Raw genomic sequence first — 27,186 nt, 5'->3', positions numbered from 1 at the left:
AACTACTGTACACACCACTGAAATCACCGGCTCCCCCCTATACTACCCCTGCACTCTATATATTAGTTCCTCTTCTCTTCCCACCCCGAGGATTTCTCTAGTGCTGCCGCTGGGATATTCAAGGTGCTCTGAGCCTCCAAAACTTTTAGTTGCTCCCTCAAAACTCCTGTCTTATATCAGATAACCTGACCAGATAATATCTTATCGCCTCATCTCCTCCCACTTCATATTGTAATGGAGCCCATACACATATGACATCGCATCTAATTGCATCTTATGGTGCCCAAGTGCTTTCTTCCCAGCACCTGATGTTGCATGCCACATCGGGTACTGGAAGAGGGCTGGCTGGGGGCGGCGGTGTAGCGGAGTGTTGAGCAGGAGGGCTGGCGTGCGGCAGTGGTCAGCGGCAGAATGGAAAAAAAAACGCTACTTGTGTATTATCTGGGCGCCCGATTTTTTGATTGTATACCTTAACTTAAGGCATACAATCAGATGCGATGGACCCGATTTTTTCTGAAAAATCGGGTCGATCGCATCGCATGCAACGGACCCGATTGGATCCAATGTTAAATAGTCCCTGAGACTTGATTTTACATTGGATCCAATGTTAAATGCTCCCCAGACCCCCACTATCCACGTCGGTGTGGAGATGATTTTACATATTGTGGCGAGCGCAGCGAGCCACCGAGCCCGAAGCGTGGCGAGCCCCGCGAGGGGACGCAGATTACTTAACATGTATTCCGCGTCCGCTCGCCACGCTTCGGGCGCAGTGGCTCGCTGCACTCGCCACACTATATAAAATCAACTCCATGCCCACTTGGATAGTGGGGGTATGAACAGGGTGGGTGTACAATAAAAAATGGGGTCTGGGGGGCATTTAACAATGGATCCAATGTAAAAATCGGGTCGATCGCATCGCATGCGATTTGGTTGCATGCGATGCGATCGACCTAATTTTTCCGACCCGATAAAAAAAAAAATCGGGCACCCAGATATTACAAAAGTACCAAAAAAAAAACTTTAAAAAGACTGGACTGCCCTCTGATTGGGCCAATCAGAGGCCTCACACTAAGGCGGTCGCTGATGATCTGAGAGAGCTCTCTCTCTCAGCCAATCAGAGGGCCGTCCAGTCTTTTGAAAGCTTTTTCAAATTCTGCCGCCACTTACCAGCCCTCCTGCATAGCGCTCCACTACACCGACGCCCGCTCCCCAACACCAGCGCACCTGGTTAACAAACACAAGCGATTGCTCATGGTCCTAACATCTTGCAACGAGGCTCCCTGCGAGATAAATCAAGGTGCCTGGATGGGAAGGACAGACCTGTGTGTCCGCTTCTAGCTCCTGCACAGACACGGAGATCACGTCCAGGTATTTGTCTTTGTCCTTCCTGCTGATGGCATAGTAACCCTCACTCCGAGCACAACCGGTCTGGTGCTCCCGCAGCCCGTCCTGGCGATTCTTCTTTCGTTTGGGGTCCGCAATGTTGGTGAGTGAGGCAGCGTTAAGGAAAAACTCAGAACTGACATGCATACACTTATATATTCCACACACGTCGCTAACATAAGAACAAGACCTTGTACAAGCTGGGACATGAAGGTGGAACCTTTGCAGCTGTTCCACAGTTTTTTGGGGAAAATATTTACAAACACACTGCACCTACCTGTCATTAATCCCACTGCGGGACACTGCAGGCATCCCTTCATATTATATACTCTTATATACCCCCATACAATCATGAAAAGGATATCAGTGTGGGGCACCCAGTGGGTGTCGTTCAGCCAGTCTGTACTGTGGTCTTCTTGTAGGAGCCTTTCATAAGTTTCCTTTAGGAAGACCCAGTCCTCCGTGTCCAGCCCATTGTTCCAGATGTCGTACAGGATGGTCATCTGCTCAAACTCACTGCGAATATCATACTTCGGGGGAGAAAAGGGAATAAAAGGACGCCGGTACTTGTGGGACCTCAGCTGCCGAGTGCTGACCCACAACTCTTCCTCCTCTTCGTCTTCCTCCTCCTCTTCCGATGTTACCTCCCCAGGTTCAGACTCCTCCTTGACTTGTTGTAGTCTCCGGTTTTTACTCCTAGAGTCCTCGTGAGAGACTTTAGCCTCTGATTTCCTGGGAGAGGTCAACTGCATGTCCCCAACTTCCAGATCCCCCGTATCTCCCTCCAAGCCTGACAGCAAGCCGCCCCCTACACACACAACTTCTTCTGGGGCCTCCAGCACAGGCTGTCTGAGGTCTACATGTAGGATCTCGCTGGGCTTCTCCAAATCCATGGAGGCTCCCCGTTGCCTCTTTGAAGGCATCTTGTATGCGGCAGGAATAGCGGCATAACTGTGCTCTAGTAGGATCTGCCGTACGAAGACAAAAAGTACATCTTCCACTGGCTCTGTCCTCTCCGGCTCGCAAGGCACCTGCACAACAGCTAGTGGGGTTTCTGGCTTCAGCAGTGGCTCTGGAAGAGGTACCACCCTCTCCACCTCCACATGCTCATACTCATCGTCTAAAGCCTCCTCTCCATCGTCTTGCAGGCTTTCCTCTTGCCCTACTCGGGGTGGGTATGATTTAACCAGACATGCGTGGTCCAATGGGAGATTTAATACAGTCAGCTGTTCTGGCGGTTCCTTCTGAGGTTCTTTGGCAGGGGGCGGTGGCGGCACCTCGGCCTCTGCTTTTGGGCTTTGGAGAATCTCCATTGGTGGTGCAGGTGAAGGAGCTTTCGGTAATGAAAGAGGAGTTTCCTCCACAGGTGGAGCAGGTTCCAGACTGGGCTCCTGCTGGGCGACTGGTGGGACCTCGGGTGCAATTTTCCCCGGCAGCAGGTTATTTGGGGATTTGCTTTCAGTAGGCTCAGGCTCCTCTTCTGGAGTGAGAAGGAAGGACACTGTTTTACGTCTCTTCTTGGGAGGAGGGAGAAGCGGCAGTGGTGGAGATGAAGGTGCGCATGGCTTGGAGGGTGTAAGGGGGGTAGGCGGTGGGGGCACCATGGGTGGAGCTTCTATACAAGGTTCCTCCTTCACTGCAAGAACAGGAGGCTCATCTGTAATATTGGAGGCAAAATAAAGTATAGATTAGATGAGCAGAAGAAAGTGGAGAATAAAACTGGTATTATTCAGTCTCCGCCATCAGATTAAAGTGCTACTGGCAGCAACTGGAAGATCGAGAGGCTTCTCAGTTCCATTGTGATGCAGAACACAGTGTAACAGGTCCACTCAATGTCTGGAATAGGGAACGGGGCTGAAAAACCTCTGTACAGAGATGTGTCTCACGGAAACACTTTATAAGCATGGGTATCTATCATGCAGCCCGCAAGCTGGTTTGGAACTACACATCCCAGCATGCACTTCCACAAGTTTGCTATTAGGGGATGCTGGGAAGTGTAGTTCTACAGAATTACAACCGGCTTTACAAACACTGTGTCAAAAGTATGGAAGGGGTCATGCTGGGAGGGTCACGAACTTCGTGTAGGCAGGAAGAAGAATACATACAAGAATACCAACAAGGAGCGACATCTGTAGATCCAAACCCCCATCAGTAAAGCGACTACTTAGAAGTGGGCGAGGGACATGGTCAATACTCTGATATTGGGAGCTACAGAGACAAGAGAATAATACATGGTTTGCATGCAAGGAAGACTTACCGGGTGGCTCCTCTTTCTCTAGCAGAGGTTGGAGCTCCAGGGGGATGGGTACAGGGCTGGGGGGCCTCAGTTCAGTAACTATGGGCGTTTCAGGAGCATCCTCCTGATCTTCCTCATCGTCAGAGGATGCTGGTGAGGAGGAAGATGAGGAGGAAGAGGAGGATGAGGAGGACGAGGAAGAGGAGGAGCTGCTGCTGTCGGACTCGCTGGAACTGTCGCTGTCGTCGGATACGATCTTGTTGGAAAGTTTTGCAAGCGGCGTCTCATCTGGACAAAGGTCAACGAAACACGGTGGTGAAGAAAACGGGCACATACCAAGCGACAACAGCACGTTCCGCAATGGGAACAATAAATGCATCTCCCTTCTCTGCGTCGTGGCTGCAAAGACGGATCAGGAGACTAATCCCCCACAACCGTCGGTCAAACTCTTTTACTTATTCCACGTGGGTCAAACAAATCCACTGATCACATTCCTGTGCATGGAGCGGAATCTGCCTTATATTCAATAAACCCTAAATCTTAGGAGGTGACCAATGTGTCAGCCATTTCTCCATCCTCATACAAGCGGCCATGCGGCTGTAGAACATACACGACATATACGGACCTTCAGTGGCGTAAGTTCATCCCAGTTGCCCGGAGGCAAGATATATATTGGTGCCCACAACACATCCACACACAACCATATATATATATACACACACACACACACACACACACATATATGTCTCATGAAATATATATCTATTTATATATGGAGAGAGAAAGAACACATATATATATATATATATACACATATATATATATTTCAGAACTCAGCCACAAATGCTATTTCAATGGCTTTCAATTAATGGATTTCAACTTGTAGGGAAGGAGAGGTGCCCCCTTGAGAGCAGGAGCCCGGCGGCAGATGACTCCATTGCCTCCCAGAGTTCTGCCACTGCGGACCTTCAGATATTAGGTGACCCTTCATTATATGGGAGAACACAATGGCTCCATAACATGTGTACTTGCCCAGGGACCATCCGCTTCTGCTGCCTATACAATAAGGACATAAACATCACACGGCAAGTGCGAGCGTGTAATGCGGGTTTGCTTTCTCACCTGCTGAATCGTCATCCTTGGTGCTCATTTCATCATCATCGTCATCCTGTGGGGACACAATAAAACAAACCTTGTGAACCAGACTCCTGACAGTTATGTGCACCAGAGTGGTCCTTCTGGCCAGAAGAACTGGTTAGAGTGTGGCTCACCGTGCAGAGGCCCACTGAAATCCCTCCATCCAAGGAGGACTGCAAGCCAAAGATGACTCACATGGCACACACATTGCGGTGGTCAGATCACCCAGGCGGCACCACTGTTCTCACCTTATCAGATGCGGATTCCTCAGAGGCCTCCTCGCCCTCACTGTCCAAGTGGAACGGATTTCTACGTTTGTGCTTTGGCCTCTCGCTCTCCCGCTGTGTAGCCTTAGCGCCTGCGCGGGAATCCGATAGGATCTCCTTCTCTCGCTCTGCCGGGAGAAGTAGATGTCACTCAACAATGAAGGACAAGGGGGCAAGACCACCCATTATGAAGCTTCTCATACTACTCACCATCCTCTTCCTCCTCTGCTGGAGTGGAAGGCCTGGGCCTCTTCTGCTCGCTGTCATCGCTTTCAGACGGCTGTTTCCTCTTCACCTGGATGGGGCAGAATCAAGAGTCAGGAGACTGCAATAAAGTCAGGTCACATCGTCCGAGCTCATGTAGCTGGAGAGTAGGGGGTACGTGAGGGACGCTAACAAGAGCTGAACTGACCTGCCCTGGAATAAAATAGATCACATCTCCCTAGGAATAGGCTATTGGAGTCTCACCTTGAATGATGGAAGCCGCAGAGCTTCCCGAAGCCCAGTACCAAAGCCAAAGCCCTCAGCGCCTCCGCTCTTGGCCCAGTCCACCAAGGAAAGCAGCCCAGGCTCTTTTGGTCGTATCTTCTCCTTCTCTTCTTCCTTGGAAGGGGGTTTGGGTGTGCTCTGAAAAGGCTGGAGGAGGAAATAAGAGTCAGTGACCGGTCCCCCACATTGTTCCTCCGGTAGTGCACTTGTCGTCCCCACCCTTCGTCCGCTCACCTTTGAATTCTCCTCCTTCCGTTCCCACCACTCATCAAAGGTTTTGAACGCAACATTCTCCACCATCTTTCTGTTTAAGTCCCTCTGCATGGTGCTCTTCATCTCCTGGATAAGCGCAGACAGCACGCTCATGACAGTGGTCGCATGTGGGTCCACCCCAGCTCCCACACCCCAACCTAAAGGCCGGGGTTCCTGGCCAGGCACTCTGTTTGTCCTGGGGGGAAGGTTTCGTAGTGGTAACAACGGTTGGGGCTGCTGGGAAGGGAAGTGGGGGTAGGCTGCGCCAAACACCTGGTCAGCCATGAGCGGCGGTAGGTGCGGTTGTTGATGTCTGTGGGGAAGCTGATGGGGCAGCAAAGGCTGGAGATAGGGCTCCTCGAAGGGCTGCCCTTTGCCCTGTCTGTTCTGCTGCAGGCGGCTGAGCATCTGAGTCTGCATCTGGAAGGACATGGAGGTTCCACCCCACTGATTGCCGAGTCTATTCACCAACTCCATTGAGTTCACAAAGTCGTAGATATGGGGGGCTGATGAAGCTGAAGAAGAGGAGGGGTCAAGCGGCGGAGGGGTGGCTGGCTGCGCTGCAAGTTCCCCAAGTCGACCTCTGGCAGCTGTGGGGGGCAGGAGCGGATATGAATTGGGAGCCTGGTGATGGGGAGGTGCTGGTAATGGCAGCAGGGGTGACTGGAGGGGCTGTGTGGGGAAGTTACCCCCAGGTCCTGTTAAATGGGACAGAAGAGAGAAAGGGGGTCCGGGAGCTGCAGGCATCTCAATGGCGATTTCTTCATCCGAAATCTCCATGTCTTCTCCAGATGACAGCTGTGGGGGCAGAACACACAGGAATTACTACAAATCTCAGCGAGGAAATGGTAACCAACAGCTTTAGGTGTACAATAATACCCCTATATCAGGGCTGGCCAAACCGCTCCCCAATATCTACTAACAGTCACATTTCCCAGGCCACCTAGCTGGTGCACAGCTGTAGTCATTACTAACTGTCATGTTACCAGACCACCTAGCTGGTGCACAGCTGTAGTCATTACTAACTGTCACATGTCCCAGACCCCCTAGCTAGTGCACAGGTGTAGTCATTACTAACAATCACGTTTCCCAGACCACCTAGCTGGTGCACAGGTGCAGTCATTACTAACTGTCACATTCCCCAGATCACCTAGCTGGTGCACAGGTGCAGTCATTACTAACTGTCACATTCCCCAGACCACCTAGCAGGTGCACAGGTGTAGTCATTACTAACTGTCACATTACCAGACCACCTAGCTGGTGCACAGCTGTAATCATTACGAACTGTCACATTACCAGACCACCTAGCTGGTGCACAGGTGCAGTCATTACTAACTGTCACATTACCAGACCACCTAGCTGGTGCACAGGTGCAGTCATTACTAATGGTCACAATTTCAAACATATGATGCATTAATTTCTAACTAACACATTGTACAGATCCACAGGTGGCCTGGAAAACATGGACTGTTGGTAAACTTTGAGGACCGGTTTGGCCTTCCCTTCCCTATATGGTGTAACCCAGGCATGTCCAAACTGTGGCCCCCAGCTGTTGTGAAACTACACATCCCAGCATGCCTCAACATAGTTTTAGCATTCCCTAATAGCAAAACTGTGGCAAGGCATGATGGGACGTGTAGTTTCACAAAAGCTGGGGGCCGTAGTTTGGACATGTCTGGTGTAACCTGTTCAATTCTCTGGGTGCTAAAACCACACAAAAAACAAACAGGCAGTCAGCGGTCATACACGACTTCCAAGTCAGACCCCAGTACAGGCCTTGCAGCGTGCTGTAGGTGGGCCTGCATCGTATCGCATACGGCAAGGCCCGTCTCACCTACCCCTATAAGCCGTGCATGATCTGCGTAAGTTCATCATCAGCCATACGTCCAGGACAGTGATCGTTCTAGCACCCTGCACCTTTCCAAATCCGTGCAGGTCTCCCCGATCTTGCCTGGGGCTTCGCTCTCTGCTGGGTTACTTCTAGCACAGTTTGGTCTGTATCTCTGCTGAAGCACAGGGCTTCTTTATTGCTTCTATCTTACAGAAAATGCATCTTAATCATAACGTGACTAGTGCGTACCAGGAGACTGCGCTGAGCAAATGTGAACTGTGTGCGACTGAGTCTCTGCACATAGTGCTACAATGTAACAGCCACAGCTTCCGCAATGGCCTGACTACGCAGTAGGAGGAGCTCACCATTACCAACAGACACAACCTTCCAGCACTTACAGCAGGCTTTCCCAACCACGGTCCTCAAGGCACATCAACAGTGCAGGTTTTGTAGATATCCAGTCTTGAGCACAGGTGACTTAATTAGTACCTGAGTGATTCTGATTAAACCATCTGTGCTGAAGCCTGGATATCACTGAAACCTGCACTGTTGGTGTGCCTTGAGGACCGTGGTTGGGAAAGCATGACTTACAGGGAACAATTCAGTTATTGCCGAGGGCCTGTACAATAACTGCTGCTGGGCCCCTTCCTCGCGCGGGAAGGGCAGCTTCTCCTGGGCGAGCAGTTCTGGGACCAGCGCTGCACTTGGCTGATGCGAAGTGACCCCACCCATAGGGTCCCATCCCCACGCAGAAGCTGGGCCATTCTATTTGTCAGGGGACGACGGAGTGGTGAGTGGGGTCATTAGGTTACTGAGCGCACATGAGGCGAGTGTGGGGATTTGCGAGCAAGCAATCAGGAGTGTCGGTTCCAAGCGGGGAGTAAAATCTAAGGGTGCTGATGAATGGCTGATGCAGGGGGTGCAGAGGTTAAAGGTTAGAGGGCGGCACATTCGGCTGCTGAATCTCATCAGGTTACATGTCCCCAATCTACACGGAAGAGACAATCCAAGTGCTGGTCTGGTCACTGATGGTACGGGACTCGCTTTATTAATAAGGCCATTACGTTCTATGTACACCTGACAAGGACGAATTAAACTTCTGCCCGGCCGCTGGTTCCTGTATCCTGACGCCAGGTCCACCCAGTGCAACCGACTTGCTTGTACAATACTGTGCAAAGGTTTTAGGCAGGAGTGGGGGGGGGGGGGGGGGGGCCCAAGGATGTTCAAAGAAATATATAGGTTTATTAATTGGAACATCATTTAAATTATTAAAAACATAATAAGATAATATTCTATAAACCGGTCAAATGACCGTGAATTGTGAACTGAAGCTTTTATAAAGTCAAACTTTTCCAACTGTTCACAAGATTAAATGTATATTATAATTTCATGCCGGTTTATTGATTTTTGGGGTCTTGGAGCAATGAGGGAGACAGTGCTGTTGTCCCAATGCTGCGCAGAAGTCTCCCATAGATCCTCGGATGCTCTATTATTACAAGAGCTCAGGATTCCGGATGGCACTCCACTTGTTCCTCTGGTTACATTATGGGCAATTGCAGAATGCCCCAAGAATGCAGGGACCAGTTCTTGTGGTGTTGTGCGATTCCACAGGACTAAGGACCTAAGGAAGGGGATACGCTCCCCCGAACGTAGACTGGCTGTTATGTATATACAGCATATTATTTTTCACTGTTTTAAAGTCTCCTGAGTGCCATCTTTTATATATTGCCTACTGCTTAGCTGTGTGTCTGCTATCCTACACTACCCTGCCGAACACTCGCACGTCTATTCCTGTCCGTCCCTCATGGCTGAGCAGCCTGTAATTACTAGCTGACGTGAGGCTGGATAGCACCAGGAATATCAGTGCAGGAGCGTAGTCACATTTACTGTGCACCGATATGGGGGGGGGGGGCGGGTGTGGAACTACAAAACGCAGCATGGCCCATCAATGGTTTTTCATGCCTTAACAGCAAGCATGTGGCAGGGCATGCTGGGATGCGTAGCTCCACAGGGGCCGGACAGACGCATGTTGAATAGCCCAGCCACACACGATGCATTACCCCAGAGTACTATAGGTGTTGTTGGTCCATCTGCAGAACACACACAGGGTCTTGTTATCCCGGAGGCAGCAGCTGACAGAGGGTGAAGGACCCAGGTACAGTAACGCCACCTACTTGCTGCAAGCCATTGTGGGGTAAACCTGCCCCAACTTCCCGGATGGCTGGTAGTAATGACAGGGGGAATCATTCACCTTCAGTCGCTATGCGGCAGGACAGTATCTTGGGTACTTCTTTACTGGCGCCGTGAAAGTAAAGAAGTACTGTATCTTGTTCCAGTTATAGCTGTAGATAGCGATTTATTACGTTATCCACTGATTCCGGAGGGAACCTGGTGGCTTCCACGCTCAGGAAAGAGCTGTTCCTTACGTGCAGGTGGAGGGGATATTAGTGGAACGGTTTCCCGGCCACAGGTATAGTGCTGCCTGGACCTACGTAGATCATTTATAGGTGTTCAGATCTTTATACGAGTGATAGAAAGGGGATGCAGTTAATATCCCGGCGGTCGGGATCCCGGCGTTCAGAATCCCGACGCCGGAACCCCGACCGCCGAAATGCCGACACATTCTCCCTCCTGGGGTGTCTACAACACCCCTGGAGGGAGAATAAATTAGTGTGCTGAGCGTAGCGAGGCACCGAGCCCGCTGCGTGGCGAGCGCAGCGAGTCTGCAAGGGGGGGGGGGGGGGGGCGGCGATCCGCGTCCCCCCCCTTGTTGGCATTTCGGCTGTCGGGATTCCGGAGTCGGGATTCCGAACGCCGGGATTCAATACAGGTTTCCATTTATTTACTGATCAGAATGATCCAACCTTAGCGAGAAGCAGTAGTCCTCAAGTCACACCAACAGGCCAGGTTTTATGGCTATCCTTCAGAGATGGTATAATCAAGCTGAATGAGTTACATATAAAAAGACACCTGTCCTAAGCCAGGATAGCCAGAAAACCTGGACTGTTGGTGTGTCTTGAGAACCACAGCTGAGGAGCACTGCAGTAGGTGACCCTCTGGGGCTATCAGCACAGTATGGGGGAAAATTAGAGTCAGGTGTATGAGGATAAGAGGAGAAGAATTAGGCGTTGGCTTTGGAGGACCCGACCGGTGTTGGAAACATGGACTCCCCACAGGGTTTGGTCTTCATGTCAAGACTCAAACAGCAGAGACATCGGAGGAGGTTCTGGTGGGCATCAGGCTGGAGAAGGATACTAGAAACATCTAAAGCTGGGGTAGCCAACCCTAGTCCTCGAGAGCTACCAACAGTGCATGTTTTGCAGGTCTCCTCACAAGTGAGCTAATTAGCTCCATCTGTGGATCTTTTAAAATGTGTCAGTGATTAATGAGTGCAGCTGTGCAGCAGCTAGGTTGTCTGGAAAATGTTAACTGTTGGTAGCTCTCGAGGGCTAGGGTTGGCTACCTCTGGTCTTTGCCAATCCCCCAGCAGTAGGGTGACCAACTCATCCCTTTAATCCGTGACATATTAATTACACAGGTTCTGTGGCAGTTTAAAACCAGGTGAAATGGAGTCTTGAGGTGTGGCAGTTTAAAACCAGGTGAAAGCCAGCCACAGAACCTGTGTAATTAATGTGTCCCGGATTAAAGGGATGAGTTGGTCACCCTACCCAGCAGGCAGATGGTATAGGCATGTCCAGGGTATGCAATTTAGGGCCCCTGCCCCTATGTACTATATATTGTGTATTCATACACACTGGAAGGAACTAGAGACGCCTTCCTCCTTAGCTGGCACCCTGACCACCTGTCCCAGATTGATTTTAAATAGGTTGGAGTCCCAACATTCAAGATTGCACACCTCAGCTTGGCACTATGAGGGTAAGTCCTACTATACATATATGCTGAGTGTTAGTCTGTGGGACTGTGTGTGGGGCACGGGGCTCTTTGGGCTGCTGTTGCTGGGCTGCTCCATGGCATCATATCGTATACTTTCAATCACCCCTTTAGTTTGTTTAATATATATGTAGCACCCTCCACATTTATTATTACTTCTTACTTATGTAAGTCTTATCACATATAATTTCCCCTATCCCATTTACTATCACTTTAATTTCACACTAATGTGATGCCATGGGGTGGTTCTGCTGGGCTGTTGTGGGGGGGTCCTGTGCCCTGGACCAGTCTCAGAGTAGTGTTAGGGACTTGTCCTATTGAGGTAACCTGGACGCGGTGGACAAGCCGATAATAATGGCCATCATTATGCTAATAACCTCCAATGCAATATAGCAAAGTTATTAAAAGGTCTAGCATATATATTTAGTGTGCACCTGCAAACTCCTCCTCCTGCTTGCTGCACTACAGGTCTCAGCAGGTAGCACCTCATATGTCCAGGGTGTGCAGTTTAGGGCCCCTATAGATGGTATACGCATCAAGGAAACGCACCATGCTGTATAGCTGCCCATGAAACATTACAGTGAGGGGAAAGCATAATATTTGGGGATGACGAGGGTAATGTAACTATATCTGTCTTTCACTGTGTTGACCAATTTCAATGTTCCTGTGTCCACATCAAGCTGACCAAGTATAGAGGGCATGGAGAAAGCAACTACTCTCCAAAGAACATGAAGACACATTTAAGGGTTGGCTAAATTTAAGGGTTGGCTAAATTTAAGGGTTTGAAAAAAAAAAAACCACCCAGCATATTAAATTAAATGGCCGATGCAGCCGGGAGCAGGGCAGACCGCAGCAGTGCCAGAAGCAAGCAGCAGAAGCAGAGCTGATTGTTACCTGGGTGTGGCCTTCACAGCATGACCTCGGAAAGTCACAGTGCGCAGAGCCGCACGCAGGGGCTGGGAACAGCCAGGCAGCATCTGAGCGAGTGCTTACACACCGCCTGGCATTACACTAAGCATGTGCAGTCTAATGCCAAAATAGGCAGATTGGAATTCCTGGACATTTAGGGTTACTTGGAGTCAAAGATTCATATAAAACGTAACGAAAGACAAAAAAGGACTGTGTGTAATAAAAGTACAGAAAAAGAAACATTTCAAGGTGAAAAAACAGAAATCACCGGACATTACACTGAGGAAACTCCAACAGCGACTGCAGACGGAGGTGTGCTAAACCTTCTGGCTGGCACTGAGTCCTATACGCAGGTTCCCGTTACCCCTCTGCCTGCTTGCAGCGGTATTAGCACCATAATGGGAGGGATGCATTTGTTTTTTGAGGGTTCATGAGTATTGGGTTCCCCCCAAGATATTTCATTGTTTTGCCAATCGGTAGAGACTTCATATCACCCTCTTGAGGTGCTGAAATCCACAGAAAGTCTGTCTACTGGGCACCCAGTTTGAGCAGCGCACCCAATAATCTGCATGGGATCAGCAGAGTCACATCTAATCCTCATGCATTTAGGGATGACCAGGGCAATTAGCAATACAGTCGCGCAGAGTTGGCGGAACAGCTCCGTGAGGCACCCATTACAAGCACCCTAAAACCTATTACACTATGCCCACAGAAAGTAGATAAAGATGTAATGCTCATGTCAGCACCCTGCACCTTTTCCATCCTGTGCAGTTGCTCGCTCCTGCCTGAGGTGTTGCGGTCTACTCTGGTGCTTCTCATACAGTCTGCTCTGATTTAACCCTTTGAAAGCCAAGTGAATTTGTCAAGCAAACCTTTCTATTCATCGTAATGTCCTGTAATGTTACTTTGTAAACAAAAAAATTATATATCCTGTATACATTATTTTACATTTATATGTGAGCGATATCTCACAGATGTTGGCACTCAAAGGGTTAAGATACAGGCCACAATGGGAGACACCACCAGGACATCGCAGGCAGGAAAGAGGAACTGCACGGGTCTTCGAAGGTGCAGGACGCCAACAAGAACATTAAGGGGCAACGTTATTAAGATGGGAGTTCTAGTGAAGACGGGATTCTATCCATTATCTTCTAGACCAGCAGTGGCCAAACCTGTCCTCAAGATCTACCAACGGTGTAGGTTTTTCAGGCAACCTGTGGATCTATAGTAGGAATGAATGCAGCAGGTTTTAAAATGTGACAGTTAGTAATAACTACAGCTGTACACCAGCTAGGTGACCTGGGAAATGTGACAGTTAGTAATGACTACAGCTGTGCACCAGCTAGGTGATCTGGGAAATGTGACAGTTAGTAATGACTACAGCTGTGCACCAGCTAGGTGACCTGGGAAATGAGACAGTTAGTAATGACTACAGCTGTGCCCTAGCTAGGTGACCTGGGAAATGAGACAGTTAGTAATGACCACAGCTGTGCCCTAGCTAGGTGATCTGGGAAATGTGACAGTTAGTAATGACTACAGCTGCGCTCCTGCTAGGTGACCTGGGAAATGTGACAGTTAGTAATGACTACAGCTGTGCACCAGCTAGGTGATCTGGGGAATGTGACAGTTAGTAATGACTACAGCTGTGCTCCTGCTAGGTGACCTGGGAAATGTGACAGTTAGTAATGACTACAGCTGTGCACCAGCTAGGTGATCTGGGGAATGTGACAGTTAGTAATGACCACAGCTGTGCCCTAGCTAGGTGATCTGGGAAATGTGACAGTTAGTAATGACTACAGCTGCGCTCCTGCTAGGTGATCTGGAAAATGTGGACCATTGGTAGATCTCGAGGACCGTTTGGCCACCCCTGTTCTAGACGGTAGCAAGTAGTTAAGAAAGTAGACTCGGATTCTTTGCTATGGACAACATGCCATCTTAGTACATTTACCCCTATATACGAAAAATGGATTAAAAAAAATAATATAAGACAATGATCCCCCCCGTACAGGGGCACATTTATTTACAATCCAATAAACACATGCTGAACAGTAATATGAACAGGCGCAGTGTGCGGGTAAGTGCCGGAGACGCTGGTTCGGTACAGGGTTACTCTGCCAGTCACTAGTACGTGCGATCCCAGTACGAGCTGTCAGTGTAAGCCAGCTGCCGGTGGCGGCGGGAGCGGTATTTGCCAGGGCCACACTTGGGTGGGACAGTAAAACAAACTGGTTATTACAGGTCCACGTCAGCAGGAGACACAGATTTATCTAATGCTGGGCATGCACTAAACACGGAGGAATCAGGACTGGTGCACGAGGAATGATCTCAGCGTGCGCCAGTAACAAGGTGATGTACAACTGGGAGTCCCCACTACAGCCCCTTACTGACTTCACTGAGCTTACAGGCAGGAAGCCTACGAGGCCTGGTGTCATAATACTCCACAGCGAATACACACATATTATACATACACCGTGTTCATTCTAGCACCTGCCATCTTGGAAAACCCATGCAGTTCCTCCTCCCTGCCTGGGGTGTCACTGTCTGCTGTAGTGGTTCTAGCACTGACATGCAAACCAGACCTGTGCTAGAAACACCACAGCAGACAGCGACACCCCAGGCAGGGAACAGGAACTGCATGGGTTTTCAAAGTTAGCGGGTGCTAGAATGAACACTACATACACATGTGTAACTATCAAGCTACAGCATGGCATCTATACACCAGCAATGATCGCAAACCACAACTTTTCCCACCCAAGAGCTGCCAGTGGGCATGCGGTCCCAAAATGGGCATCACCAGAAGGGCAGGGGACAGCACCCTGCTGAAACAGCCTTGCGTGTAGAGTACACATAGGGCCTGCAGTACCTCTACATTACATTTAGGGGGCAATGGAATGGAGCTTTAACCCATGTAATCTGACCAAGGAACCGGTACACAAAAAGTACAGTGGTTAGCTTAAATCAGTGGTCAGGGAACTCGGTCCTCATTACCCCACGCAGTGCAAGTTTTGCAGGTCTCCTCACAGAATCACAAGTGAAATAATTAACTCCACCTGCGGGCCTTATAAAATGTGTCTGAGTAATTAGTACACCTGCTGGGTTACCAGCAAAACATGCACTGTGTGGGGTAATGAGGACCGAGTTCCCTGACCACTGGCTTAAATGTTGCCTACACCACAAATTAGGGACACCTCAGCTGAGATATTGCCTCCAACTGCGCTAGTTGCACAAGAACGGAGAAACTATTTAACTTTTCTTTGGGGGTCATCTGGTGGAAACCGCAGGGTAAAAACAGCTCAATTCACACCTTACAGACTACAGTACATGTAAGGACCTTCATCTGTTACTTACACCTCCAATAATAGCTAGGTATGCTGGGACTTCTGGTTCCACTGGAGCCATAGGCCCTTATTCTGGTTTACTCGCAAAGGCGAACCTTCTCAAATGGCTAAAACCATGTGCACTGATTATTTTGTTTCTATGCAGGGTAAATACTGGCTGCTTTATTTTTACACTGCAATACAGATATCAGTTTGAACACACCCCACCCAAATCTAACTCTCTCTGCACAGGTTACATCTGCCCCACCTGCAGTGCACATGGTTTTGTCCATTTGAGAAGGAATTTGCCTTTGTGAGTGAACCAGAATAAGAACTCTAGATTCAAATGAAACCAAACACTGATTAAGCATACGGAAATGACAGATGTGTAGGACATTAGGGATTACACAATCCTACAGGTTAGCGAGCTTCGAGTGCATCTTACTCCCAACACAGTATAACATGGGTGTGGTACAGGGGTCCGACAGGCATTATCCCGACTGGCCAGACCCAGACAGCATGGTGAGCGCATCTAAGCCCCTTGCGGGCTCACCGCGCTAGCCACCTATTCTATTCTCCCTCTATGGGCTCGCCACCTAATTTATTCTCCCTCTATAGGGGTCGTGGACCCCCATGAGGGAAAATAGCAGATGGCCGTCGGGAACCCGGCTGTCGGTGTTTTGACAGTCGGGATCCCATATAATATACCATACTAGAACAGGTTCAATATGCCCAATATGGAGGCGCTAGTAAACGTTCCATTTGTAGGAGTTATGGGAGAATCCCTCTTCCATCACTGTGCTGTGGGCTCTACATGTCCTGACAATTATCATGCAGAGTATGCTGGAGTTTGTAGTTCCAGCACACCCAGAACCACAGGTCGCCTATAGAATTATAATGGGGTTCTATACGTATGAAGGTCAGAGAGAGAATCGTCCACTACAGTAGACAGCGCCATTTTACTGGCAGATAAACTAACCTGAACTTTACACGCTACCAAGGGCTCACGGCCAACAGCTGCCGCATCGTGCTTCCACTAACCCCTGAATAGGATACACTGCTCCCCCCACAATGCCCAGGAGAGTTACAATATTCTCTAATACCCGGCTCATAGAGGCTTGGGAATCTGTAACCCTTCACCAATGGCTAACCCTTCACTAATGGCTGAAGGAACCAGGTGCGATCCATCATTCAGTTTGCCATTGTCAGGGAATAATGATCGCAGATTACAAACTGGCTTCTCGCACAATTCAAAAAGATCTACAACAAAACGTTCATCTTACCCGTTCTTGTCCATTTGCCGTTCTGCCAATATCGCCAAATCTCAGGATGGCCTCAGCGGACACATCTTCAAAGCTGGCCGGTGGGGGAGGTGTGTAAGGCCCGTGCACAAGAGGCGGAACCACCTCATGGACTGTTGTCTCCTGTCCAGCACCATCTGCCGTCCCCTCGTCCTCTTCTTCGGTGTCAGATGGGAGGAAGGAGAACTTTGAGCGCTGCTCCTTCAATAGAGCCTCAATACGGGAGTCCAGACTGCTGCTGTGCTGCGTAAATGGCAAGCTCTCCGAAATACCATCTGGGAGAGGAGAACACGACCGGGCAGGCGATGGGGGCGGGGAACAGGCTGGCAGTGGGGGCGGTGGAGGGGGAGGCTCCCAGCCCTCTGATGGCGGAGGGGGAGGGATCGGTAAAGAGGAGGAGGGTGGGGATGGAGGAAGGGGTGGGTGGGGCAGTCTGTAATCCCGGTCAATCTGAGGTTCGTCGGGTGGAAGCGGCGGAGGTGTTGGCAGCGGAGGAGTCCCAGGAAACCTGTGTAATGGCGGCTCTTCTGGAGGTGGAGGCGGTTTCCGGTGGCGAGACCGGTAGGAGGACTGAGGGGAGGTGCGATGTTGGTGCCTGTGGTAACGTCTGTGGCTATTATCGTGTGAGGAAGAGGTTGATGAGGAAGATGAAGCAGGAGAATAGTGGTGTCCGGAACGGCGAGAGAATGAATCGACTGAACTGTTGTCATGGCGCCGTGACTTATATCCTGAGGTGTCCTGCGTGCTGGAATGGCTGGGGGTCCCCTGCCTACAAAGCAGAGAAAAAAAGTGATCAGAAGAGCTACAGATACAACAGAAAGCATTTCCCCTGAGGCAGTCAATTCATACAGTAATCACAAGCACTGACATCCAAGGGGGTGCCGGATGACTGCCTGACAATCGGGATCCCGACAGCTCGTATACGGACTGCAGAAGCTCCGACGGGTGGATCCACGCCCCCCCATAGAGGGAGTATAGAACCTGTGGCGAGTGTAGCAAGCCACTGGGCCCGCAAGGGGCTTCTTTGCGCTTGCCCCCCCCAGTCGGAGCACCGGCAGTCGGGATTCCGATGTCAGTGAGTATACGGACTGTCAGGCAGTCATACCACACCCCATCCAAGGGGGGGGCTTTGTGAAAAGAAAAAAACCCTTGACAAACATGAACAGCTGGAGTGGAGTGTCTAGGTTTAGGGACAGATGTATCAAGCTAATGAGAGTGATTAACAACCGGCTCCTACCTGTCATTTTTCAAACCCAGCCTGTAACATGACAGGTAGGAGCTGATTGGCTGGTGGTTTATCATTCTCCAAAGCTCGATACATCTGGTTCTGCCTTGGACTTACAAAATCCTATATGTACAGTCATTAGGTCGGGTATAAACGAGCGCGTAGCTCACAAAATCCTATATGTACAGTCATTAGGTCGGGTATAAACGAGCGCGTAGCTCACAGGCAAAGGCCGTACCTGCTGGAGTAGGCGGAGTCCTGAGAGTAGGGCGTGCCAGCTCTAGGAGTGTATGGGGTGCCTTGTGAGGAGGAGAGCGATGGGGTGTACTGGCTGTAGGTGGAGCTGGGGTTCTGAGACGACGGGGTCCCGTTCCCGGGAACGTAGGTGGTGTCACTTGACAGGCGGCGACGAGAGTCCACCTGGAGACATAGGAGGGGTGAATGTAGGGAGCAGGTAATGTCAGCAATAAGAAGACAGATAACGAGGTCCGATCAGGTCTCACCGGCTCAGGCTGCAGCCTCTCCTGTGCCCACCTCCCGGCTGTTGGAACGGTCTGAGGGTTGTACGAACCGCTAACGATCAGGTCAAAATATTTCTGTCGTTGTTGACCTGTAAAATGACAACATGCCCGTTAGTCTCCGTAGGAGGCGCCACCATAACCCAAACTACTGTAGAGATGGTACCTCAGCCTTCTGCAGATGGCCTCAGCCCACGGATTGCAGCCCAATAATACTCGGTCACCTTCCCCCCTCCCCCCCCCCCCCAATAACCAGCATCCGAGTCACCAGATGCCACCCAGAACCTACCTCGGAGGTCCAGCTCTGCGTGGATGAGGTTGCCCATCACAGACGTATTATGGAGGTGAGAGACCGTATCCCTCGCAGCTTTGGAGCTGGTGAACAGGACCTTGGCCAGTCCCAGGTGTTTGCGGGTCTTTGGATGCAGCAAGATCTCCACTTCCTCCACATCCCCAAACTTGCGGCACATATCAGTGAGGAAGGGTTCCCGTATGTTATCATTCAGGTGGGCAAAGGTGACTTCTTTCTGGGGGAGCTGCCCAACATAGAACTCGTCAAACTGATGAGAGAGATGGGAGAGCGGCATGTTAGACCTGAACCAGGATGGTCACTTACCCCCAGAAGCCCTACATATCCCCCCGGCTATGGTACCTTAAACTTGGGAACAGAGAGGGAAATTTCTCTGGGTTTACTCCACATACGTTGCTGGCGAGGATCGCGGACATCTCCCACCGGGAGGAATGGTCCTTCCTATATGGAAAGAGCGGACAGATTAGGAGAAATATCCAGGACAACAGTCATTAGGTCAACAAGTGCAAGGCAAGGTCAGACCAGTCAACACACGGTTTTCACTTTTTTGGCATCAATGGCGACACCTCAGCATGTTTACCCCCAATTAATGTACCGCTTCGCCCTCCATGCTTTGGACAAGGGGTCTTGCTTCTGCTCTCATCTCAGCAAGCAGATCATTTAGGGACATGGCCAATAACGTCAGACAAACAGCAGTGTTTGCAAACCTCAGCCCTCAATGTGCACTAACAATCCAGCTGTTCTCAAATACAGCGATCCTTAAAACCTGGACTTTTAGTGTGCCTTGTGAACCATGGTTGGGAGCTCCTAAACTACAGAGTATCCAATTGGGGGCGCTGTCCAAAACAGAAGGGGAATCAGCTGTCTGATGACGGGAGGGAAGGTAATCTCCCACTATAGAACAGTGCAGCAGTACAATGTCTGGCTAGTGACCCATACACACGCTGCAATTCAGGGTCACTTTCGATGCGATTTCAGCTATATAGTCAAAATCGAATTGGAGGGTTTTCAGCCACATTCGATGCCAATGTGCCCTCCCGTTTAGTCTATACCAAATAGAAAAATAGACTGTGCAGGCAAGACCATAGTACAGATCTGCACCACATAGTCTACATCAAATGGGTACACTGTGCCATGCGATTCGATTGAATAGAAAAAGGACTCGCACTGTGCGTACGGGGCTTAAGATTACAATGGGCCTTATTCAGCATGGATCTTTTATCTTAAAAGTTGCAGATCACTGCGAGTAGATAGCAGTTACTCAGGCAGAAAGAAAATGCCCCTGTGCAATTCTGCAAATAGATCGCCAATCACTACCCACCCGCAAATCCACGCACAACTCCAGAACCATCAAAAAGATTTTGCGCTAATCTGAATAGCTCAGAGGCTTCCACTAATCTGCGAGTGACCGACTAATCGAGGGCGGCGGTGAGGTCAGAGAACCGCGTGGGCGGGGCTTTGCTTTATCTGACACTCCAGGAAAACGACAGGATACCACCCACAAATGCCGACTCTGTCAGTCAAGCTCCAGATGCTTTGCGTTTACGATCCAAGCTAATCACGAATTCGCTATTCATGCTGAATTAGGCCAAATGCATTTTAAATCCATGGATCATGTAGGAGCATATTTCATTCTGAAGGGTTATCGGTCCCCCTAATCCACATCACTACCCTGTAAGTGCCCCTGAATTACTGCCATTGGAGATGGTGGCCTTACGGTGATGTTGAAGTGGACACCATCATAGCGATAAACCTTCTGCGTCGCTATGTGGAGATCAGGGTCCAGCAGCAGCTTGTAGCTCCTCCACTGGAATCCGGCCGATCTGTGACTCTCGCCCTCGGGCTCCATCTGGGGACATCTGACCTGTAATCAGGATGGAAACGGAACACTGAGAACACGTTATTCTGCAGCAGTTACTATCTGCGCAATGACGAGTCCCAGGGTTCCTGACTTGCTGGGATGCACACCGTAAAAATAACATAATCTCCGCCCACTGCCGTTAGCTTTAACCCATCACGGTAATACCTGGATAGAGCTGGCTTAGAGAATGAATACATTATGGATTATAGAACCTTTTCTGTGCACCAGGTTTCTGAGACCACTAGGTATATACAAATGATGCGTCTGCTGGAAGCCCAGGTTATAGGATGAGCTAGGAAACACTACACAGTCACCAGACAATGCATGTCTGATTTCCCTTTCACCATCCAGGCCTTAGGTGATAATGCTATATGAATTTCCTACAATTATATTCAGGTTTATAGAAAAAGCCAAATGTGTACAACTTGTTCAATACGGGATTAAATACACATAATTCATGATGAGTTTGGGTGCCGGACGGGGTTTCGACAGTTGGGATCCCGACAGGCATTTACCTGACGTCGGGATCCCGACTGTCAAAACAATGACAGCCGGGTTCCCAACGGCCACCTTCTGTTTTCCCTCGTGGTGGTCCACGACCCCCCATAGAGGGAGAATAGAATAGGTGGCAAACGTAGCGAGACACCGTGCCCGCAGCGAGCCCGCAAGGGGCTTAGTTGCACTCACCATGCTGTCTGGGTCCGGCCAGTCAGGATCCCGACGTCGGGATAATGACTGTCTGACCCCTATACCACACCCGATGAGTTTATAAGGCGTATAGGTGTGTAGGGAGGATCATGTTGGCCTCCCCCTTGGATAGGTTTCCAAATTCTAATTCAGAGACCCTGCTATCAACGATCTTAATGCCTTCGGTCAGAAATAGCCTAATATATTATGTATATGGCTGGATGTCGGCTCTAGGTTTACGTCACTGGAGTTCCCTCAGTGATGGTATAGGAGGTTGCGTTGGTTCAGCTCTGGCTCTTTCTACTCTCCCATGGTCAGCATTCCCCCCAAGCTCACACCTCAGAGCCGCCATAGGTGCTAGGTGCCTTCCCAGGCATACACTCTTCCATGTCCAGTCTGGGTACCTTTTTCCACCCCCTGGGCCTGGCCTTGGTGCCTCTCTCCAGCACCCACCCTTGTGCCTACCCTGGATGCCTCTTCAGCCACTCCCCTGTGCCGGGATGTCTCTAGCCATCCACCCCTTCTTCAAGTGCCCCCCCAGTGTGCCGGTCCCCAGCACTCCTTGTGACCAGTTTGGATGCCTCCCAGCACAGTGACTATCACCCTTCCAGTCATGTTAGTAGTAGGACTGACCCCAATTTGTCACTAATAGCAACAGTCTTCTCCCCTGTCAAGGGAGACATCTCTGGCAACTCTTAAGTATAGAGAGTCTCTCCCTCTGCAGTGCCTCTTCTTGTGGTGTTTCTGGCTGTACCTTTCCCACAGGCTCTCTCTGCTCACAGCTGTCTCACTCTACCCCATGTTTCCCAAGGAGTCTCATCTGGCTGTCTCTCCCACCCCATGACTCCCCAGGAGTATATACCCCCCCCCCCCCCCGCCAATAGTCTTATCTGTCTGACTAACTCCGCCCCATCTTGCCCTGGGAGTCTCTCCTCTCCCGGCTGACTCATTCTTCCCCAAATCTAAACGGGAGCCTCTGCTCCTAGTGTCTCCCTCAACTGGTAATCTCTCTCCCCAGTGTCTCCTTGGAAGTGTCTCTAGCATGGGTATCTCTCTGCTCCCCGCTGTCTCACCTACTGTCTCCCAAAAGGAATTTCTCTCACCTGGCAATCTCTCTTCCCCCAGGAGTCTCTCTCACCAAGCAGTATCCTAACAGTCTCCCAGCTATCTCTCTCCCTCGTGACTGTGTGAGTCTCTCTCACCTGGCAATTTCTCCGCCCTCAGTTGCCTCTCTACCCAGTGTCCCCCTAGGAGTCTCTATCGCCTGGCTGCCTGTCGGCTGTCTCCACCCACACCCCATGTCTCCCTGGGAGTTTCTTACAACTGGCAGTCTCTCAGCTCCAAGCTGTCTCTCCCCCATGTGTCTGCACTGTCTCTTTCTGTCTCTCTCCTTCCCCATACCCCCAAGTCTCTCTCACGGGCAATATATCCACTCCCATCTGTTTATCTATGGGTCTTTCACCTGGCTGTCTCACATCTCTCTCCCCCCCAGAAGTCTCTCTCAACTGGCAGTCTCTCAGCCACATGCTGTCTATACTACTACCACCACCCCCCCCCCCCCCCCCCCCCTCCTACTCCTCTCCAGGAGTCTCTCTCCCATGGCTGTCTCTCTCCACCCCATGTCTCTGAGGGAGGCTCTTCCACAGCTCTCCAGTGTCTCTCTCACAGGCAATCAAACCCCCCCTTTAGTGTCTCCTTGGGAGTCTTTCTTCCCCCCGTTTATCCCCGGCAGTCTCTGGCAACTAGAAGTCTCATCCCCCTCTCCTGGTCTCCCAGGATTTTCTCTCACCTCACAGTCTCTCGACTCCCGGCTGTCTCTCTCTCACCTGGCTGAGTCTCTCCTCCGACCCCTTCCCGCACCCCCGCGGTCTCTCCGCTCCCGGCTGTGTCTCACTCCCCGGGAGTCTCTCTACCCCGTGTCTCCACGGGAGTCTCTCTCACCTGGCGGTCTCACAGCTCCTGGCAGTCTCTCTCCCCCCAGTGTCTCCCAGGGAGTCTCTCACCAGGTAATCTCTCCGTTCCAGGCTGTCTCTCTCTCCCCCCTTGTCTCCCTGGGAGTCTCTCTCACCTGGCAGTCTCTCCGCTCCCGGCTGTCTCTCGCCGTCTCCCAGTAAAGCCGCCTGCGTCCCGCTGCCGCACTTTCGCGCCGGCTCAGCCCCTTCTGTCCGCGCCGCTCCTCGGCTCCCGGGATTATGGCCCCGTCTGCCGCGCTCCGGTGTCTCCTCTCGGTCGCTGCAGGCCGCGTCCTCGGGGTCTCCGGGAGGTGAGAGGGCCGCACAGCCAGCTGTGTGGAATCTGCCAGCCCCGACGCGGGGACACGTTTACCTGCTCTGACGCTCCGGTCCGGCACTTTCCACACGGCCCAGTACAAGGCAGAGCATCCACCAGAATATAAGTGTGGGACCGCTCTGTCACAGGGATACCACGGGCGTGGGGGGAGCCCGGATTTATATCGCTACGGTAATAGCGATGTGACGAATCTGCTGTACGGGAAACTATGGCGACAGGAGGGAGCAGAGGCGGGCTCTACCATCGAGTGGGGCTTGGGACAGAGCGGCCCGACTCTATAGACAATAACTTTATTTGTATTTTGTCTTGTTAACAAACCAGTATATACTAGTTCTAGCATATGCATGTCATGTGACCAATCCTCAAGAAAGCGTATCTCTGATTTTGCCGTTACCCACTGATCCAACCCTCAAAAGGAGTGTGTAGCATAGTTGCCTACCCTCCTGCATTCTGCAGGAGACTCCCTGAAATAGCAGCAATCTCCCTCTCTCCCTCATTAGTCTAGCAATCTCCCTCATGTCACCTAGCCCACATTGCACTGTTACACCATAGTTACCTCCCCTCCTGCATTCTGCAGGAGACACCCTGAAATAGCAGCAATCTCCCTCTCTCCCTCATTAGTCTAGCAATCTCCCTCATTTCACCTAGCCCACATTACACGGTTACATTTTGGGGGTAAAAAAAGAATTAGAAACAGATATTTACATTGAATCATCAGCGCCATTTTCCAGTAGCTCGTACTAACTGCTTTGGGGCTCATCTACATTTGGATATAAGTCATTTCAAAAGATTCCTCTCAGATGTATCAGTACACACCCACACTTCTAGGTGCCACGTTCACAATCTCTTTTCACATTCTCTCCATATATGGAACTAGACACGCCCCCTCAATGGGGAGCTGTGCAAAATTCTACTACCAACTATAATCTCCCTTAAACTAGTTTTCAAAAGTAGGCAAGTATGGTGTGTAGATATGCACTTACCCACTGATCCAACCCTCAAAAGGAGTGTGTAGATATGCACTTACCCACTGGTCAAGCCCTCAAGGAAGTGTAGGCATGCCCTTACCCACTAATCTAGCACTCAAGGCAATGGAGGTATGCCCTTACCCACTGATCCAGCCCTCAAGACAGTGTAGGTATGCACTTACCCACTGATCCAACCCTCAAAATGAGTGTGTAGCTATGCACTTACCCACTGATCCAGCCCTCAAGGGAGTGTAGCTAGGCACTTACCCACTTAGCCAACTCTCAATAGAGTGACCAAACTCACTTAGCCAGGAATCCGGTCCTCAAGGGAGTGTAAATATGCACTTGTGCACTGATCCAGCCCTGAAGGAATTGCAGTTATTCACTTACTCACTGATCTACCCCTCAATGGAGTGTAGAGCTGCACTTACCCAATGATCCAGCACCCAAAGGAGTGTAGATATGCACATATCCATTGGTCCAGTCTCCAGTTCATTGGTTATTGTGCACTTACCCACTGATTCAGGGGAATTAATTTCCCTGCATCTGACTCGGAATCACCACCTTTTGTTTATAATAACATGTTCAGTATATTGTGTCTACAGTTTTATTGACAGGGGCGCCACAAACCTTAATCCAGCCATGCCCTGCTCTAGCCCCTCTATTAGATTGTAAGCTTTCAAGGTCCTCAGTCACACCATCTTACCCGCCGCTGTGTCCTTCTCTTAAGGGGGGTATTCAATGTATTATTCTGACAGTCCCAGTAATGGCCAATCCGACGTCAATTTGTCGACCCAACGGTGTCAACCTATTGACCAACAATTCGATCCACACCCATTTACCCTGCAGGCTGTATAATATAGTGCAAATATATTATACAGCATACAGGGTAAATGGGTGTGGATCGAATTGTTGGTCAATAGGTTGACACCGTTGGGTCGACAATCAGCAAGGTCGACATGGGTGAAGGTTGACAGTGGTCTAGGTCGACACATGTGTTAGGTCGACAGTCAAAAGGTGGACATGGGTTCTTGACTGTTTTTTAACCTGAATGTCGACATGGACACAATTTAAAGTGCATCGCTTGCCATGCTTCGGGCACGGTGCCTCGTTGCGCTTGTGGATGGTAGGGCATGAAATACTGGCTGTCGGCACAAAAAACAGTTAAACAAACCAAATGTCAACCTAACCCATGTCGAACTTGAACCATATCGACCTAGTCCATTGTCGACCTTCATCCATGTCGACCTAGCTGTCTGTTGACCCAATGGTGTCGACCTAATTGGGGTCAACAATTCGACCGTATCCTGGATAAATACAGGCTGCTTTTGCATGCAGTCAACACATGCTGGACAGCTGTGTATTAGCACACGCTCCCAAATGTGAGTCTATCTGCACATTATAATTGTGCATCTGCCCCACCCACAGTGCAGCAATGATTTCATTCACAGCTCTCCTATACTCAAACACTCAGTGACCATCTTCGTCCGCATACTCATCTCCATCATTGGCCTCAAGCCTCTAGTTCAGGGCTGGGCAACACTGGCCCTCCAGATGTTGATTAACTACTCATCCCAGCATGCCTTGCATCAGTTTCAGCATGGCCACATAGCAAAACTAATGCAAAGCATCCTGGGATGTGTAGTTCATTAAGATCTGGAGGGCCGGTGTTGCCCAGCCCTGCTCTAGTTGTATGTTGACTGAGTCCTCACTACTTATATATAAGCTGTAATGTGTATTGAACTGTGGCGCTCTTTATTTGTACTCTATTTTTGTTATTTATTTAATGTTATGCCAAGTTTTGTCTCCCTGTATTGTTCCTTTGTACGGTGCTGCGAAACACTTGTGGCGCCTTATAAATAAAATTATAATAATAATGATTGTACCATGTTAATGCTGCTGTTCTTTTCCTTTGCGCCTACATCAGTATCATCCCCTTTCTTCTAATTATCTACTAGCGTCTACCAGTGGCTTTGCCTGCGTGTTCCATATGTATTGCAGTTGTCCACGTTATTGTAGAGCAGGGCTGGCCCTCCAGATGTTGATGAACTACACATCCCAGCATGCCTTGCATCAGTTTCAGCATGGCCACATAGCAAAACTAATGCAAAGCATCCTGGGATGTGTAGTTCACTAACATCTGGAGGGCCGGTGTTGCCCAGCCCTGCTGTAGAGTCTCCCTATAGACAATATTCATTGTAAGTGGCTCTTCCCCCTCCCATCGTATCCTGGCTGGTTCCTTGGGAATCAGCCAGGATGATGATAGAAGCAGGGAAAACACTGTGACAATGTGAAGAGAGCGGGGCTAAAAAGACT

At 50.1% G+C, this 27,186-nt stretch overlaps 1 protein-coding gene across 2 annotated transcripts in view; it reads right to left on the bottom strand.

Annotated features, from left to right (window-relative positions):
* SETD1A (SET domain containing 1A, histone lysine methyltransferase) overlaps positions 1 to 23,808 on the bottom strand; it is a 36,407-nt gene extending 12,599 nt beyond the window's left edge. The window contains exons 1-15 of one of the 2 annotated variants that reach the window (XM_083152359.1): positions 23,682 to 23,808; positions 20,783 to 20,929; positions 19,408 to 19,506; positions 19,045 to 19,315; positions 18,741 to 18,847; positions 18,476 to 18,657; positions 16,995 to 17,781; positions 5,746 to 6,561; positions 5,491 to 5,658; positions 5,233 to 5,317; positions 5,005 to 5,150; positions 4,742 to 4,787; positions 3,641 to 3,907; positions 1,748 to 3,040; positions 1,321 to 1,490 (exon numbers count right to left, since the gene is read on the bottom strand). In XM_083152359.1, the coding sequence (XP_083008485.1) occupies positions 1,321 to 1,490; positions 1,748 to 3,040; positions 3,641 to 3,907; positions 4,742 to 4,787; positions 5,005 to 5,150; positions 5,233 to 5,317; positions 5,491 to 5,658; positions 5,746 to 6,561; positions 16,995 to 17,781; positions 18,476 to 18,657; positions 18,741 to 18,847; positions 19,045 to 19,315; positions 19,408 to 19,506; positions 20,783 to 20,914 (4,569 nt within the window). In that variant the 5' untranslated portion in view covers positions 20,915 to 20,929; positions 23,682 to 23,808. Of the gene's footprint in view, positions 1 to 1,320; positions 1,491 to 1,747; positions 3,041 to 3,640; positions 3,908 to 4,741; positions 4,788 to 5,004; positions 5,151 to 5,232; positions 5,318 to 5,490; positions 5,659 to 5,745; positions 6,562 to 16,994; positions 17,782 to 18,475; positions 18,658 to 18,740; positions 18,848 to 19,044; positions 19,316 to 19,407; positions 19,507 to 20,782; positions 20,930 to 23,554 lie in introns of both variants that reach the window. The other variant, XM_083152360.1, reaches the window with a different exon arrangement.
* Between the last annotated feature and the right edge of the window lie 3,378 nt (positions 23,809 to 27,186).

Source organism: Crinia signifera, chromosome 7 (genome assembly GCF_055691185.1).
Source record: "Crinia signifera chromosome 7, ASM5569118v1, whole genome shotgun sequence".
In the NCBI taxonomy this organism is placed as follows: domain Eukaryota; kingdom Metazoa; phylum Chordata; class Amphibia; order Anura; family Myobatrachidae; genus Crinia; species Crinia signifera.
The sequence above is the reverse complement of the archived record's forward strand: the minus strand, read 5'-3'. Positions and strand labels throughout refer to the sequence as shown.